Below are 19,861 nucleotides of genomic sequence, written 5' to 3'. Positions count from 1 at the left end.
GTATAAAAAATCAGTGTAAAAAAATCAGTGTAAAAAAATCAGTGTAAAAAACAAATCTGCGTATAGTATAACAATTCAGTGTAAAGAAATCAGTGTAAAAATGTTGTTGAAAAAATCAGTGTATAAAAATTATGTTTAAAAATTAAGTGTAAAATAATTTTGTGTTTTAAAGTTCAGTGTAAAAATAATTACGTTTTAAAATTCAGTGTAAAAAAATCAGTGTAAAAAAAAAAAATCAGTGTATAGTATAACATTTCAGTGTAAAGAAATCAGTGTAAAATGCTGTTGAAAAAATCAGTGTAAAATGCTGTTGAAAAAATCAGTGTATAAAAATTATGTGTAAAAAATTAAGTGTAAAATAATGTAGTGTTTTAGAATTCAGTGTAAAAAAATCGGTGTAAAAAAATTAAGTGTTAATAAAAATCAGCGTATAGTATGAAAATTCAGTGTGAAGAAATCATTGTAAAAATGCTGCTGAAAAAAATCAGTGTATTCAAATTCTGTGTAAAAAATTAAGTGTAAAATAATTCAGTGTATAAAAATCAGTGTAAAACAATTCAGTGTAAAATAAATCGGTATAAAATAAATCAGTGTATAAAAAAATCAGTGTAAAAAAAAATTAAGTGTAAAAAAAAAATCAGCGTATAGCATAACAATTCAGTGTAAATAAATCAGTGTAAAAATGTTGTTGAAAAAAATCAGTGTATAAAAATTATGTTTAAAAATTAAATGTAAAATAATTTTGTGTTTTAAAATTCAGTGTAAAAATAATCCAGTTTTAAAATTCGGTGTAAAAAATCAGCCTAAAAAAAATTAAGTGTAAAAAAAAAAATCAGTGTATAGTATAAAATTTCAGTGTAAAGAAATCAGTGTAAAAATGCTGTTGAAAAAATCTGTGTAAAAAAATTATGTGTAAAAAAATTCAGTGTAAAAAAATCAATGTAAAAAAAATTAAGTGTAAATAAAAATCAGCGTATAGTATGACAATTCAGTGTGAAGAAATCAGTGTAAAAATGCCGCTGAAAAAAATCAGTGTATACAAATTCTGTGTAAAAAATTAAGTGTAAAATAATTCAGTGTATAAAAATCAGTGTAAAACAATTCAGTGTAAAATAAATCAGTATAAAATAAATCAGTGTATAAAAAAATCAGTGTAAAAAAAATTAAGTGTAAAAAAAAAATCAGCGTATAGTATAACAATTCAGTGTAAAGAAATCAGTGTAAAAATGTTGTTGAAAAAAATCAGTGTATAAAATTATGTTTAAAAATTAAATGTAAAATAATTTTGTGTTTTAAAATTCAGTGTAAAAATAATTCAGTTTTAAAATTCAGTGTAAAAAAATCAGTGTCAAAAAAATTAAGTGTAAAAAAAGAAATCAGCGTATAGTATAAAATTTCAGTGTAAAGAAATCAGTGTAAAAATGCTGTTGAAAAAAATCAATGTATAAAAATTATGTTTAAAAAATTAAGTGTAAAATAATTCAGTGTTTTGAAAATCAGTGTAAAAAATTCTGTGTAAAAAATTAAGTGTAAAATAATTAAGAGTTTTGAAAATCAGTGTAAAAATAATTCAGTGTTTTAAAATTCAGTGTAAAAAAATCAGTGTAAAACAAATTAAGTGTTAAAAAAATCAGTGTATAGTATAAAAATTCAGTGTAAAGAAATCAGAGTAAAAATGCTGTTGAAAAAAATCGGTGTATAAAAATTAAGTGTAAAATAATTCAGTGTTTTAAAATTCAGTGTAAAATAATTCAGTGTTTTAAAATTCAGTGTAAAAATAATTCAGTGTTTTAAAATTCAGAGTAAAAAAATGAGTGTAAAAAAAATTAAGTGTTAAAAAAAATCAGCGTATAGTATAAAAATTCAGTGTAAAGAAATTAGTGTAAAAATGCTTTTGAAAAAAATCAGTGTATAAAAATTAAGTGTAAAAAATTAAGTGTAAAATGAGTGTAAAAAAAATTAAGTGTTAAAAAAAAATCAGCATATAGTATAAAAATTCAGTGTAAAGAAATTAGTGTAAAAATGCTTTTGAAAAAAATCAGTGTATAAAAATTAAGTGTAAAAAATTAAGTGTAAAATAATTCAGTGTAAAGAAATGAGTGTAAAAATGCTTTTGAAAAAAATCAGTGTAAAAAATTAAGTGCAAAATAATTCAGTGTTTTAAAATTCAGTGTAAAAATAATTCAGTGTTTTAAAATTCAGTGTAAACAAAATTCAGTGTAAAACAATTAATTGTACTAAAATTCAGTGTAAAACAATTAATTGTACTAAAATTCAGTGTAAAACAATTAATTGTACTAAAATTCAGTGTAAAAAAATTCAGTGTTTTCTCAAAGTCACTGTACAAGAATTCAGTGTAAAAAAATCAGTATAAAAAAATTGGTGTAAAAAAAAAAATTCAGTGTAAAAAAACTGGATGCTGAAAAATTCCCTCACAATTTTTTTTTTCAATGAAATAGTCAGCATAACTTCACGCAAGAAAAATTCAGTGTGGAAAAAAATAAAAGGTTTCGTAACAAAGGCTTTTATCACATCATATAAAACATGGTGAGGATGGATTCTGAATGAGATGGAAGGTCACATGGTTAAATAGAATAAGTATATATATGTATATTCCCCACACACCTCCACCAGCTCCATGACCAGGTAGAGCTCGCTGTACGTGTCCACCTCCTCGATGAGCAGCACCACGTTGGGATGCTTCACTCGCCGCAAGATGGCCACCTCGTTCTGGATCATGTGCTCCTGGAAAAGTCCACGCCATTAGACCCGGGAACATCATTGCACCGATGGGAGGAGGGAAAGGAAGTTTTGCCAGACCTTGCCTCGACATTTGCCCTTGTTGATGATCTTCAGAGCGTAATGGCGCCCGGTCGAGTGCTCCACGCACTCGTGGACCACGGCGAAGTTCCCGTCGCCCAACATGCGTCCCACTTCGTAGCGTTCTGAAATGTAGGAGGGGACCGCCGGGACCTGGTCGGCGGCCACTTCCTCTGCGGGGAAGAGAGAAGCGATGGAGAGCGTAAACAATTCTGTACCTCGTTAACTGATACCTCCGTGTGTGTGTGTGTGTCACTTTAAGAAAACAACAACACTGATACCTCCGTGTGTGTGTCACTTTAAGAAAACAACAACACTGATACCTCCGTGTGTGTGTGTGTGTGTGTGTGTGTGTGTGTCACTTTAAGAAAACAACAACACTGATACCTCCGTGTGTGTGTGTCACTTTAAGAAAATAACAACACTGATACCATGTGTGTGTGTGTGTGTCACTTTAAGCAAACAACAACACTGATACCTCCGTGTGTGTGTGTGTCACTTTAAGAAAACAACAACACTGATACCTCCATGTGTGTGTTTCACTTTAAGAAAACAACAACACTGATACATTCATGTGTGTGTGTCACTTTAAGAAAACAACAACACTGATACCTCCGTGTGTGTGCGTGTGTGTGTGTCACTTTAAGAAAATAACAACACTGATACCTCCATGTGTGTGTGTGTGTGTGTGTCACTTTAAGAAAATAACAACACTGATACCTCCATGTGTGTGTGTGTGTGTGTCACTTTAAGAAAATAACAACACTGATACCTCCATGTGTGTGTGTGTGTGTGTGTCACTTTAAGAAAATAACAACACTGATACCTCCATGTGTGTGTGTGTGTGTGTGTGTCACTTTAAGAAAACAACAACACTGATACCTCCATTTGTGTTTGTGTGTCACTTTAAGAAAACAACAACACTGATACCTCCGTATGTGTGTGTGTGTCACTTTAAGAAAACACGAACACTGATACCTCCGTGTGTGTGTGTGTGTGTGTGTGTGTCACTTTAAGAAAACAACAACACTGACACCTCCGTGTGTGTGCGTGTGTGTGTGTGTGTGTGTGTCACTTTAAGAAAACAACAACACTGATACCTCCGTGTGTGTGTGTCACTTTAAGAAAACACGAATACTGATACCTCCGTGTGTGTGTGTCACTTTAAGAAAACAACAACACTGATACTTCCGTGTGTGTGTGTCACTTTAAGAAAACAACAACACTGATACCTCCGTGTGTGTGTGTGTGTCACTTTAAGAAAACAACAACACTGATATGATACCTCCATGTGTGTGTGTGTGTGTGTGTGTGTGTGTGTGTATGTGTGTCACTTTAAGAAAACAACAACACTGATACCTCCGTGTGTGTGTGTCACTTTAAGAAAACAACAACACTGATACCTCCGTGTGTGTGTGTCACTTTAAGAAAACAACAACACTGATACCTCCGTGTGTGTGTGTGTGTCACTTTAAGAAAACAACAACACTGATACCTCCATGTGTGTGTGTGTGTGTGTGTGTGTGTATGTGTGTCACTTTAAGAAAACAACAACACTGATACCTCCGTGTGTGTGTGTCACTTTAAGAAAACAACAACACTGATACCTCCGTGTGTGTGTGTGTGTGTGTGTGTCACTTTAAGAAAACAACAACACTGATACCTCCGTGTGTGTGTGTGTGTGTGTGTGTGTATGTGTGTCACTTTAAGAAAACAACAACACTGATACCTCCGTGTGTGTGTGTCACTTTAAGAAAATAAATAACAACACTGATACCTCCGTGTGTGTGTGTCACTTTAAGAAAACAACAACACTGATACCTCCGTGTGTGTGTGTGTCACTTTAAGAAAACAACAACACTGATACCTCCGTGTGTGTGTGTGTGTCACTTTAAGAAAACACGAATACTGATACCTCCGTGTGTGTGTGTGTCACTTTAAGAAAACACGAATACTGATACCTCCGTGTGTGTGTGTCACTTTAAGAAAACAACAACACTGATACCTCCGTGTGTGTGTGTGTGTCACTTTAAGAAAACACGAATACTGATACCTCCGTGTGTGTGTGTGTCACTTTAAGAAAACAACAACACTGATACCTCCGTGTGTGTGTGTCACTTTAAGAAAATAACAACACTGATACCTCCGTGTGTGTGTGTGTGTCACTTTAAGAAAACAACAACACTGATACCTCCGTGTGTGTGTCACTTTAAGAAAACCACAACACTGATACCTCCATGTGTGTGTGTGTGTGTCACTTTAAGAAAATAACAACACTGATACCTCCGTGTGTGTGTGACACTTTAAGAAAACAACAACACTGATACCTCCGTGTGTGTGTGTCACTTTAAGAAAACAACAACACTGATACCTCCGTGTGTGTGTGTCACTTTAAGAAAACAACAACACTGATACCTCCGTGTGTGTGTGTCACTTTAAGAAAACAACAACACTGATACCTCCGTGTGTGTGTGTGTGTGTGTCACTTTAAGAAAACAACAACACTGATACCTCCATGTGTGTGTGTGTCACTTTAAGAAAACACAAACACTGATACCTACATGTGTGTGTGTGTGTGTGTGTGTGTCACTTTAAGAAAAACACAAATGTACTGTATGTATATTTAGCTACACAGTATATATATGTATATATATATATATATATATATATATAAAAGTGTATATATGTGTATATATATCATATATAAATAAATGCAGCTATTAGTAAAAAAAATAAAAAAATAAAAAATAAAAATAAATAAATATATATATATATATATATAAAAGTGTTTATATGTGTAGATATATTATATATAAATAAATGCAGCTATTAGTAAAATATATATATATATATATATATATATATATATATATATATATATATATATATATATATATATTAATATATATATACAAACACACACATATAAGTACATATAAATTGTATATATATATATATATATATATATATATGTATCTACACAGTATCCAGCAGATGAAACACTAACACATGACCAATACAGGTAGTGAGTGTGCCATGCACTCATGTAACCATCGCTAGTGAGCAGACCTGATTGGATGACGCCTATAAAAGGTCACATGACAGTTCGGTGTTTCCCCAAAACTGCCATGGGGGCGTGGTCAGGGGCGTGGCTACAGGTGAGTCATTTGCCAGATTTGCTACGATGGTATTTTTTCTTTAAAAAGGCTAAAAAAAATGTACACATACATTATAAAACAAATCTTTTATCGTTATATGTTATCAAAATACTGTTTTTGGTGATTAAAAATGTTTTTTATTGGTACATAACTTGTCAATAGTGCCAAATGATAGGCTATAATTATCAATTCATACTGGTCTTAATGTTGGTGGGGTTTGGATTTGATGCCCGTTTTTCCCACGGTCACAAACACACCGTCCGTGCCTGTAAGGTGATTGGCGGAGAATGAGGAAGTGTTGTTGAGACAAAAGTGTGAGGTAAAACCTGTTGGAATTGTGCCGTTTGTTATCATAAGATTGTCAATACAAGTTAAAAATAGCGTCAGACTTGCAATACATTATATTACTTTTATTTGCCAAAAAATAAAATAAAATAAAACATGACATTAAGGGGGTAACCCTGCAGTTTTCTCACAGAGAAGAAAAGACAAGACAACACTTTTGTAATAGTGACAAAAAGAAATGGTCGCTCACCGCCGCCGTCCGCCGGGCTGGACACTGGATCGGAGGACAGCGACGCAGACGAGCCCTGTGAGCCCTGTGGAGGCGAGGAAAAGGGACGGGTTTGATATTTGCTCTTAAAGGACCGCAACATCGCACGCATCACAACATATCATAGCATCTCTCTATGCAGTGGTGCTCAATTATTACCTGTCACGACCTCCCGTGTCAAGCTAGTTGTTGACTAGCGTTTGCTCCAAATAAAGAACGTAGTACCTGGCTAACGTATTCACTGTAAACTAAAATGTTATGTGTACTTCCTTCCTAAAATGTATTTTATATATACACACATATATACACATACATATATGCACATATACATACATACATGCACATATACATACATACACATATATACATACATATATGCACATATACATATATCGTATATATGTATATGTGCATATATGTATGTATATATATATATGTATATATTATATACATATATATATATATACATACATATATGCACATATACATACATACACATATACATATATACATACATATATGCACATATACATATATACACATATATACATACATATATGCACATATACATACATACACATATACATACATACATACACATATACATACATATATGCACATACACATATATACATACATATATGCACATATACATATATACATACATACATGCACATATACATATATACACATATACATATACTGTATATATACATACATATATGCACATATACATACATACACATATACATATATACATACATACATATATGCACATATACATATATACACATATACATATATATACATACATATATGCACATATACATACATACATATATGCACATACACATTTGTATACACATATATATACTGTACATGCATTTATGCACATATACATACATATATGCACATATACATATATACACATATACATATATGCACATATACGTATATGCACATATACATATATACACATATACATACATATATGCACATATACATACAGTATATACATACATATATGCACATATACATATACACATATGCACATATACATATGTATACACATATACATATATGCACATATACATACAGTATATACATATACATATATATATGCACATATACGTATATGCACATATACGTATATACACATATACATACATATATGCACATATACATATGTATACACATATACATACAGTATATACATACATATATGCACATATACATATACACATATGCACATATACATATGTATACACATATACATATATGCACATATACATACAGTATATACATATACATATATGAATACATATATGCACATATACATACATATATGCACATATACATACAGTATATACATACATATATGAACATATACATACATATATGCACATATACATACAGTATATACATACATATATGCACATAGACATATACATATATACACATATACATACATATATAAATATGGTAACACTTTAGTATGGGGAACATATTCTAAGTAACAAAGACTTAATTTAGAGTTATTTGGTTAGGGTTAGGGTTAGGGTTGGGGTTAGGGTTAGGTTATACTGGTTGTATAATAAGGCCATGCGATATAAGGCATTAATAAGTACTTAATAATGACTAATTAAGAGCAAATATGTTACTAATTTTCATGTTAATAAGCAACTAATTAATGGTGAATATGTGTTCCCATACTAAGTCTAAAAAGGAAGTCTAAGTCTAAAGTGTTACCATAAATATATACGTAAATATACATATAAATATATATGTTTATAAATAATATAGTCAAGTCTTTTACAAAATGTAAATATGCTAGGCTATAGGCTACTAGGAGCTAGCAGCTACGCAACAGCTAAGCACACAATAGCACACAAGCTAGACGTGTGTAATAGTATTTCAACAATATACAAACAAGAATCACAGTTGCATATTACTTACAAAGTCTCCAAGGCAGAAGTGTAATAGAAAATGTCCAGTAACAAACGTGTCCGCAGCGTTCCACTTAATGCGCCGTGAGCTTACCTTCACGAATTATAGTGGCCACTAGGTTTTGCCAAAAATACCAAAAAACTAATTACCACCCCACTTCAACTTAAAGACAGAATAAGTCAATTTCAGAGAGTTAATGATAAATAGGTTGGTGTTTTTCATAGCCACTTATAAAACATGTTTCCAATATTTCACACAGTGTGCACGATTCCTGCTGATATCGTGTTGAAAATATCGACGTCGGCCAATACTCACGGCTCCGATATCGGTAAACGTAACGGAAGTGAAAAAGGTGTTACCTTTTACGCATCGGCTGTTTGACTACCACGTCTGAGTCGTGGTTTTCATTACTAAATTTGGAGGTGTTGAAAATCGCCATGTAAAATTGCTAATGCTAGTCAGTAGCATGTCTGTGGCATATCCAATGTAAGTTGGCATTGGGTGGGCATAAACGCCATCCAGATATGGTACCCTTAGATTTGACATGAATCAATACTTGGTAGTACTGACAGAATTTCTTAGTACTTATGAAAGTACTACATTCTGTACCCATCGGTATACTTATCACCTTCTAGCTTGTTGTGAGGACGGCATATAAGTATCCTACATACAGTATCCTACATACAGTATCTACATACAGTATCCTACATACAGTATCGCATTTGTAGACGTATCCAACATGTATCAGACAGTTTGAAAGTAATGTATGACGATACAGGAGTGTATTATACTGTGTGGAAATAGTGTATTAATGTGCAGTACTTCTGGTTTAGTGTAAATGTGTTAATATTATAATGAATACAGGGTAAACAGTATATTTGAATCAGAGGAGAGTTTCTATATGAAATATTAAGTTTGCACCTTGCATGTTTTTAAATGTCTGTATGGTCATTTCTTTGTTGTTGTTTAGTTTTGTTTGTTTGGTCATTTATGAATTTGTTTGGGTTTTATTTTTACATTTTTGTATTGTTTTGTTTTTATTAAGAATGTTTTTGTTTTGTTTTGCCATTTATTTTGGGTTTTTTACATGTTTTAAATTGTTTTGTTTTTATCAATTATTAATTTGCTTTTGTTTTGTCGTTTATTTATTTGTTTTTTGTTTTATCATTTATTTGTTTCTTTGAGTTTTATGTAACATTTCTTATTGTTTTTTTAATCAATTATTAATTTTTGTTTTGTTTGTCTATTTTTTGTTTTGTCTTTTATTTATGTAGTATAATTTTCTTACATTTAAAAAATGTGTTTATTTCATCGAATTATTTATTTTTTGTTTTGTCATTTATTTATTTATTTATTTTTTAAATTTTAAACTGTCTTGTTTTATCAACTATTTATTTTTTGTTTTGTAATTTATTTGTTGCTGTTTTTTTTACATGTTTTAAATTGTTTTGTTTGATCAATAATGTATTCATTGTTTGTTTTGTCATTTTTGTATTTATAATTTTTTGGTCATTTATATAATTTTTCTTATCATGTTTTAAATTGTTTATTTGATCAATTATTTATATATATTTTTTGTTTTGTCATTTATTTATTTGAGTTTTCTTTTTCAATGTTCTACACTGATTTAAAAATATATATATATTTCTTTGTTTTGTCATAAATTCTTTTATTTGGTTTTTATTTAAAACATTTTTTTTTAATTGTTTTATTTTTTTGTTTTGTCATTTCTTTCTTTTTTTCTTTTTTTTTACATGTTCTAAATTGTTTTAATTTGTCAATATTTTTTTTTTTTGTTTGGCATTTATTTTTTATTTTTTTTGGGGGGGGTTTTCTTTAAATTTTTTAAATTACCGTAGCTTGTTCTATCAACTATTTATTTATTATTTGGTTTTGTCATGTATTTATTTATTTGTTGCTGTTTTTTACATGTTTTAAATTGTTTTGTTTGATCAATTATGTATTGATTGTTTGTTTTGTCATTTTTGTATTTATAATTTTTGGTCATTTGTTTTTTTTTTTACATGTTTTAAATTAGTTAAATTGTTTTATTTGATCAATTATTTATATATTTTTTTTGTTTTGTCATTTATTTATTTGAGTTTTCCTTTTCAATTTTCTACACTGATTAAAAAAAAATGATTTCTTTGTTTTGTCGTAAAATATTTTATTTGGTTTTTACTTAAAACATTTTTTTCAATTGTTTTGTTTTTTTTAATTTTTTTTGTTTTGTAATTTCTTTATTATTTGTTGTTTTTTACATGTTCTAAATTGTTTGAATTTGTCAATAATTTTTGTTTTTGTTTGGCTATTTATTTATCTATTTGTTGATGTTTTTTAATGATTTTTATTTTTTAAATTAACTATTTATTTATTATTTGGTTTTGTCATTTATTTATTTATTTATTTGTTGCTGTTTTTCTTATGTTTTAAATTGTTTTGTTTGCTTAATTATGTATTGACTATTTGTTTTGTCATTTTTGTATTTATAATTTTTGGTCATTTATTATTTTTAACATGTTTTAAATTGTTTTATTTTATCAATTATATATATATTTTTTGTTTTGTCATTTATTTATTTGAGTTTTCCTTTTCAATTTTCTACACTGATTTAACAAAAAAGTTTTCTTTCTTTGGTTTGTCATAAATTATTTTAATTGGTTTTTATTTAAAAAAAAAAGTTTAATTGTTTTGTTTTTTAATTTTTTTGTTTTGTCATTTCTTTATTATTTGTTCTAAATTGTTTTAATTTGTCAACATTTTTAGTTTTTGTTTGGCCATTTATATCATGACCGTTTCGCCGCGGGGAGGCTGTTTGTGTTTTGTGTCGGTCCGATCATTGCACGTCTCGTCTCTCAGGTCCTTATCCCGCACGCAGCCTCCATCTTCCTGCGGCGCGAGGCAACAAAACTCTGTTGCTATGGAAACTGCTGCCAGGCAGCTCAGGCGACTTCCTGGCAGGCTAAATATGGTCGCTTCCTGGATGGAGAGGGCTGGGGTGGGGGGGCGGGCTTGTAGGGACCCTTTGAGGGACTTTTGTCTCCTCGGTCTTCATTGTTATTAGCAAGAGGCGAGACGGAGCTGGATGTTATCAAAAGGGGCGGCCCCTCCCTCCCTGCCGCCTCACGCTAGCATCCTGAATGCCAGCGAGAAGATGAGGTGCATCATCTGGCGAGAGGTTGCGGGGGAGCATCGGCGGCCATGAAAAGGGAATTGAACATCGGTCCACTTGATGATGCAACATTTACATAAGAACTCACAGCTGATTAAACATCTTACAGCGCCGCCTAAATGTGGATGCCGCTCTTATTGCTTCGGCGTGCTATGCTTGGCCCCGCCCCCTCCCTCCCTGACATGATGTCTAGACACAAACCAATCCATTCTGCTCTCGCTTGAAAAGATCAACGCCGTTTGGGGATTAGCGCGCCGAGCTGTGCCAGCTGGACGGGAAGAATCCCGGCGACGCCACGGGGGACAGGAAGTACGAGGACGACGCTCGGGACATAAAACCAACGCTGTAAAAAAAAAAAAAACATCAGTCGAAAACTGACAGCTCAGTCACTCCAACTTTACCGTAAAAATACATATTTACAGTAAAAACTGACAGCTCAGTCGCGAGAATTTTAACATAAAAATGACCGTGTTAGCCTTTTTTCCATTTACAGTAATTGACTGTAAAAACAACAACCGTGGATTTTAAGATAAAAATCAAAACTGGCAGCTCAATTGCCACAATTTTACTTTAAAAATAACACTGGCAAAATTTTATTATTTACATTAGCAAACTGTAAAAAAAATTTTTTTTAAAATCCTGAAGATTTTACAGTAAAAAAAAAACGGGCCATTCAGTTACCAGAATTTTACCGTGAAAATTAATTAGTTAATTAAATAAAATAAATTGGTATTGTTTCTTCCATTTACAGTTATGCACTGTACAAACAAGGCCTGTGGATTTTACAGTCAAAAAAATCGCAACTCAGTCGCAAGAATTTTACTGTAAAAAGTACACTATTTTTGTTTTTACCGTATTTTCCGCACTATTAGCCGCACCTAAAAACCACAAATTTACTCAAAAGCTGACAGTGCGGCTTTTAACCCGGTGCGCTTTATATATGGATTAATATTAAGATTCATTTTCATAAAGTTTCGGTCTCGCAACTACGGTAAACAGCCGCCATCTTTTTTCCCCGTAGAAGAGGAAGTGCTTCTTCTTCTACGCAAGCAACCGCCAAGGGAAGCACCCGCCCCCATAGAACAGGAAGCGCTTCTTCTTCTACTGTAAGCAACCACCCGCCCGCGTAGAAGAAGAAAAAGCGCGCGGATATTACCGTACGTTTCATTTCCTTTGTGTGTTTACATCTGTAAAGACCACAAAATGGCTCCTACTAAGTGACAGGGATCCAGTTCATGAAAAGACGCAATCTCTCCATCCGCACACGGATTACTATTTCACAGCAACTGCCTAAAGACTTTCAAGAAAAGCTGGCTACTTTCCGTGCATATTGTAAAAACAAGATAGCTGAAAAAAAGATCCGGCCAGAGAACATTATCAACATGGACGAGGTTCCACTGACTTTTGATATTCCTGTGAACCGCACTGTGGATACAACGGGAGCACGTACGGTGAATATTCGCACCACAGGGAATGAGAAGTCATCCTTCACTGTGGTTCTAGCTTGCCATGCTAATGGCCAGAAACTTCCACCCATGGTGATATTCAAAAGGAAGACCTTGCCAAAAGAGACCTTTCCAGCCGGCGTCATCATAAAAGCTAACTCGAAGGGATGGATGGATGAAGAAAAGATGAGCGAGTGGTTAAGGTAAGTTTAAGTTTACGCGAAGAGGCCGGCTGGCTTTTTTCACGCAGCTCCGTCCATGTTGATATACGATTCCATGCGCGCCCACATCACGCTGGTTTTAATATATTATTAAAGTTTGACTGACCTATCTGACTGTTTTTTTGACATTCCTTTAGCGCAGTTAGATGCGGCTTACAACACGGGGCGGCTTATAGGTGAACAAAGTTTTGAAATATGCCGTTCATTGAAGGCGCGGCTTATAACCCAGGGCGCCTTATGGTGCGGAAAATACGGTAATCTATTTTAAAAACAATGACTGTTGATTTTACAGTAAAAAAAACCAACCTGACAGCTCAGTCGCGAAAATTTTAACATAAAAATGACCGTGTTAGCCTTTTTTCCATTTATAGTAATAGACTGTAAAAACAACAACCGTAGATTTTAAGGTAAAAATATTACTATTATTGTTTTTATATATTTACAGTAAAAAAAAAACTTGCAGCTCAGTCACCAGAATTTTACTGTAAAAATTACACTATTTTTGTTTTTATCTGTTTAAAAACAATGACTGTTGATTTGACAGTAAAAAAAAAACCCAACAACTGGCAGCTCAGTCGCCAGAATTTTACTGTAAAAATGACAATGTTATTGTTTTTTTCAATTTACAGTAACACACTGTAAAAAGCATGACTGGTGATTTTACAGTAAAAAAAAAACTGGCAGCTCAGTCGCCAGAATTTTACTGTAAAAATGACAATGTTATTGTTTTTTTCTATTTACAGTAAAAACCTGTAAAAAGAACGACCATTATTTTTACAGTAAAAAAAACGTCAAATCAGTCACCAGAATTTTACTGTAAAAATGACACTATTATTGTTTATCTATTCACAGTAACACACTGGAAAAACGACTGTTGATTTTACAGTAAAAAAAACTCGCAGCTCAGTCACAAGAATTTTACTGTAAAAATGACAATGTTATTGTTTTTTTCTATTTACAGTAATACACTGTAAAAAGAACGACCATTATTTTTACAGTAAAAAAAACGTCAAATCAGTCACCAGAATTTTACTATAAATATGACACTATTATTGTTTATCAATTCACAGTAACACACTGGAAAAACGACTGTTGATTTTACAGTAAAAAAAACCTCGCATCTCAGTCGCCAGAATTTTACTGTAAAAATGACAATGTTATTGTTTTTTTCTATTTACAGTAATACACTGTAAAAAGAACGACCATTATTTTTACAGTAAAAAAACGGCAGCTCAGTCACCAGAATGTTACTGTAAATATGACACGATTATTGTTTATCTATTTACAGTAACACACTGGAAAAACGACTGTTGATTTTACAGTAAAAAAAACTTGCAGCTCCGTCGCAAGAATTTTACTGTAAAAATGACAATGTTATTGTTTTTTTCTATTTACAGTAATACACTGTGAAAAGAACGACCATTATTTTTACAGTAAAAAAAACGGCAGCTCAGTCACCAGAAATTTACTGTAAATATGACACTATTATTGTTTATCTATTTACAGTAACACACTGGAAAAACGACTGTTGATTTTACAGTAAAAAAAACCTCGCAGCTCAGTCGCAAGAATTTTACTGTAAAAATGACAATGTTATTGTTTTTTTCTATTTACACTGATACACTGTAAAAAGAACAACCATTATTTTTACAGTAAAAAAAACGGCAGCTCAGTCACCAGAATTTTACTGTAAATATGACACTATTATTGTTTATCTATTTACAGTAACACACTGGAAAAACGACTGTTGATTTTACAGTAAAAAAAAAAACTTGCAGCTCAGTCGCAAGAATTTTACTGTAAAAATGACAATGTTATTGTTTTTTTCAATTTACAGTAATACACTGTAAAAAGCATGACTGGTGATTTTACAGTAAAAAAAAAAAAACTGGCAGCTCAGTCACCAGAATTTTACTGTAAAAATGACAATGTTATTGTTTTTTTCAATTTACAGTAATACACTGTAAAAAGCATGACTGGTGATTTTACAGTAAAAAAAAAACTGGCAGCTCAGTCACCAGAATTTTACTGCAAAAATGACAATGTTATTGTTTTTTTCTATTTACAGTAATAACCTGTAAAAAGAACGACCATTATTTTTACAGTAAAAAAAAACGTCAAATCAGTCACCAGAATTTTACTATAAATATGACACTATTATTGTTTATCTATTTACAGTAACACACTGGAAAAACGACTGTTGATTTTACAGTAAAAAAAAAACTCGCATCTCAGTCGCCAGAATTTTACTGTAAAAATGACAATGTTATTGTTTTTTTTATTTACAGTAATACACTGTAAAAAGAACAACCATTATTTTTACAGTAAAAAAAACGGCAGCTCAGTCACCAGAATTTTACTGTAAATATGACACTATTATTGTTTATCTATTTACAGTAACACACTGGAAAAACGACTGTTGATTTTACAGTAAAAAAACAAACTTGCAGCTCAGTCGCAAGAATTTTACTGTAAAAATGACAATGTTATTGTTTTTTTCTATTTACAGTAATACACTGTAAAAAGAACAACCATTATTTTTACAGTAAAAAAAACGGCAGCTCAGTCACCAGAATGTTACTGTAAATATGACACTATTATTGTTTATCTATTTACAGTAACACACTGGAAAAACGGCTGTTGATTTTACAGTTAAAAAAAACCTCGCAGCTCAGTCGCAAGAATTTTACTGTAAAAAGGACAATGTTATTGTTTTTTTTCTATTTACAGTAATACACTGTAAAAACAACGACTGTTGATTTTACAGATAAAAAAAACTGGCAGCTCAGTCTCAAGAAGTTCACTGTAAAAATGAAATTGTTATTGTTTTTTTCTATTTACAGTAATACACTGTAAAAAGAACAACTATTATTTTTATAGTAAAAAAAAACGGCAGCTCAGTCACCAGAATTTTACTGTAAATATGACACTATTATTGTTTATCTATTTACAGTAACACACTGGAAAAACGACTGTTGATTTTACAGTAAAAAAAACTGGCAGCTCAGTCGCCAGAATTTTACTGTAAAAATTACAATGTTATTGTTTTTTTCTATTTACAGTAATAACCTGTAAAAAGAACGACCATTATTTTTACAGTAAAAAAACGGCAGCTCAGTCACCAGAATTTTACTGTAAATATGACACTATTATTGTTTATCTATTTACAGTAACACACTGGAAAAACGACTGTTGATTTTACAGTAAAAAAAACTTGCAGCTCAGTCGCAAGAATTTTACTGTAAAAATGACAATGTTATTGGTTTTTTTCTATTTACAGTAATACGCTGTAAAAACAATGACTGTTGATTTTACAGTAAAAAAAACAACTCGGAGCTCAGTCGCAAGAATTTTACAGTAAAAATTACAATCGTATTATTTTTTTCTATTTACAGTAATACACTGTAAAAACCATGACCATTATTTTTACAGTAAAAAACTGGCAGCTTGGTCACCAGAATCTTACTGTAAAAATGGCAATGTTCTTGATTTTTTCTATTTACAGTAATAACCTGTAAAAAGAACGACCATTATTTTTACAGTAAAAAAACCGGCAGAATTTTACTGTAAATATGACACTATTATTGTTTATCTATTTAAAGTAACACACTGTAAAAACAACGACGGTTGATTTTACAGATAAAAAAAACTGGCAGCTCCGTCGCAAGAATTTCACTGTAAAAATTACAATCTTATTGTTTTTTCTATTTATAGTACACTGTAAAAACAACAACTGTTGAATTTACAGATAAAAAAAACTGGCAGCTCAGTCGCAAGAATTTTACTGTAAAAATGACAATGATATTTTTTTCTATTTACAGTAATACGCTGTAAAAACAATGACTGTTGATTTTACAGTAAAAAAACAACTCGGAGCTCAGTCGCAAGAATTTTACAGTAAAAATTACAATCGTATTATTTTTTTCTATTTACAGTAATACACTGTAAAAAACATGACCATTATTTTTACAGTAAAAAACTGGCAGCTGGGTCACCATAATTTTACTGTAAAAATGGCAATGTTCTTGATTTTTTTCTATTTACAGTAATAACCTGTAAAAAGAACGACCATTTTTTTTACAGTAAAAAAAAAACGGCAGAATTTTACTGTAAATATGACACTATTATTGTTTATCTATTTACAGTAACACAATGTAAAAACAACGACGGTTGATTTTACAGATTTAAAAAAAACTGGCAGCTCCGTCGCAAGAATTTCACTGTAAAAATTACAATCGTATTGTTTTTTCTATTTATAGTACACTGTAAAAACAACGACTGTTGATTTTACAGATAAAAAAACTGGCAGCTCAGTCGCAAGAATTTTACTGTAAAAATGACAATGATATTTTTTTCTATTTACAGTAATACACTGTAAAAACCACCACTGTTGATTTTACAGTAAAAAAAAAACTGGCAGCTTGGTCACCATAATTTTACTGTAAAAATGGCAATGTTCTTGATTTTTTCTATTTACAGTAATAACCTGTAAAAAGAACGACCATTATTTTTACAGTAAAAAAACCCGGCAGAATTTTACTGTAAATATGACACTATTATTGTTTATCTATTTACAGTAACACACTGTACAAACAACGACGGTTGATTTTACAGATAAAAAAACTGGCAGCTCAGTCGCAAGAATTTTACTGTAAAAATGACAATGATATTTTTTTCTATTTACAGTAATACACTGTAAAAACCACCACTGTTGATTTTGCAGTAAAAAAAACTGGCAGCTTGGTCACCAGAATTTTACTGTAAAAATGGCAATGCTATTGATTTTTTCTATTTACAGTAATAACCTGTAAAAAGAACGACCATTATTTTTACAGTAAAAAAATTGGCAGAATTTTACTGTAAATATGACACTATTATTGTTTATCTATTTACAGTAACACACTGTACAAACAACGACGGTTGATTTTACAGATAAAAAAAACTGGCAGCTCCGTCGCAAGAATTTCACTGTAAAAATTACAATCTTATTGTTTTTTCTATTTATAGTACACTGTAAAAACAACGACTGTTGATTTTACAGATAAAAAAACTGGCAGCTCAGTCGCAAGAATTTTACTGTAAAAATGACAATGATATTTTTTTCTATTTACAGTAATACGCTGTAAAAACAATGACTGTTGATTTTACAGTAAAAAACAACTCGGAGCTCAGTCGCAAGAATTTTACAGTAAAAATGACAATCGTATTATTTTTTTCTATTTACAGTAATACACTGTAAAAAACATGACCATTATTTTTACAGTAAAAAACTGGCAGCTGGGTCACCATAATTTTACTGTAAAAATGGCAATGTTCTTGATTTTTTTCTATTTACAGTAATAACCTGTAAAAAGAACGACCATTTTTTTTACAGTAAAAAAAAAAACGGCAGAATTTTACTGTAAATATGACACTATTATTGTTTATCTATTTACAGTAACACACTGTAAAAACAACGACGGTTGATTTTACAGATTTTAAAAAAACTGGCAGCTCCGTCGCAAGAATTTCACTGTAAAAATTACAATCTTATTGTTTTTTCTATTTATAGTACACTGTAAAAACAACGACTGTTATTTTTACAGGAAAAAAACTGGCAGCTCAGTTGCCAGACTTTTACTGTAAAATGACAATGTTCTTGATGTTTTTTTCTATTTACAGTAATACACTGTAAAAACCACCACTGTTGATTTTACTGTAAAAAAAATGGCAGCTGAGTCACCAGAATTTTACTGTAAAAATGACAATGTTAGTTTTTTTCTATTTACAGTAATACGCTGTAAAAACAATGACTGTTGATTTTACAGTAAAAAAAAAACTCGGAGCTCAGTCGCAAGAATTTTACAGTAAAAATTACAATCTTATTAATTTTTTCTATTTACAGTAATCGCTGTAAAAACCATGACCATTATTTTTACAGTAAAAAACTGGCAGCTTGGTCACCAGAATCTTACTGTAAAAATGGCAATGTTCTTGATTTTTTCTATTTACAGTAATAACCTGTAAAAAGAACGACCATTATTTTTACAGTAAAAAAACCGGCAGAATTTTACTGTAAATATGACACTATTATTGTTTATCTATTTAAAGTAACACACTGTAAAAACAACGACGGTTGATTTTACAGATAAAAAAAACTGGCAGCTCCGTCGCAAGAATTTCACTGTAAAAATTACAATCTTATTGTTTTTTCTATTTATAGTACACTGTAAAAACAACAACTGTTGAATTTACAGATAAAAAAAACTGGCAGCTCAGTCGCAAGAATTTTACTGTAAAAATGACAATGATATTTTTTTCTATTTACAGTAATACACTGTAAAAACCACCACTGTTGATTTTACAGTAAAAAAAAACTGGCAGCTTGGTCACCAGAATTTTACTGTAAAAATGGCAATGTTCTTGATTTTTTCTATTTACAGTAATAACCTGTAAAAAGAACGACCATTATTTTTACAGTAAAAAAAATTGGCAGAATTTTACTGTAAATATGACACTATTATTGTTTATCTATTTACAGTAACACACTGTAAAAACAACGACGG

General features: G+C 31.1%; 1 protein-coding gene across 2 annotated transcripts in view; it reads right to left on the bottom strand.

Annotated features, from left to right (window-relative positions):
- The window catches only part of dclk1a (doublecortin-like kinase 1a), a 150,831-nt gene that overhangs the window by 15,759 nt on the left and 115,211 nt on the right, over positions 1-19,861 (bottom strand). For both annotated transcript variants that reach the window (XM_061931328.2, XM_061931329.2), the window contains exons 7-9: positions 6,514-6,577; positions 2,821-2,993; positions 2,626-2,745 (exon numbers count right to left, since the gene is read on the bottom strand). In XM_061931328.2, the coding sequence (XP_061787312.1) occupies positions 2,626-2,745; positions 2,821-2,993; positions 6,514-6,577 (357 nt within the window). The remainder of the gene's footprint in view (positions 1-2,625; positions 2,746-2,820; positions 2,994-6,513; positions 6,578-19,861) is intronic.

Source organism: Nerophis lumbriciformis, linkage group LG37 (genome assembly GCF_033978685.3).
Source record: "Nerophis lumbriciformis linkage group LG37, RoL_Nlum_v2.1, whole genome shotgun sequence".
NCBI lineage: Eukaryota > Metazoa > Chordata > Actinopteri > Syngnathiformes > Syngnathidae > Nerophis > Nerophis lumbriciformis.
Note: the sequence above shows the minus strand (reverse complement) of the source record. Positions and strands in the feature narration are given on the sequence as shown.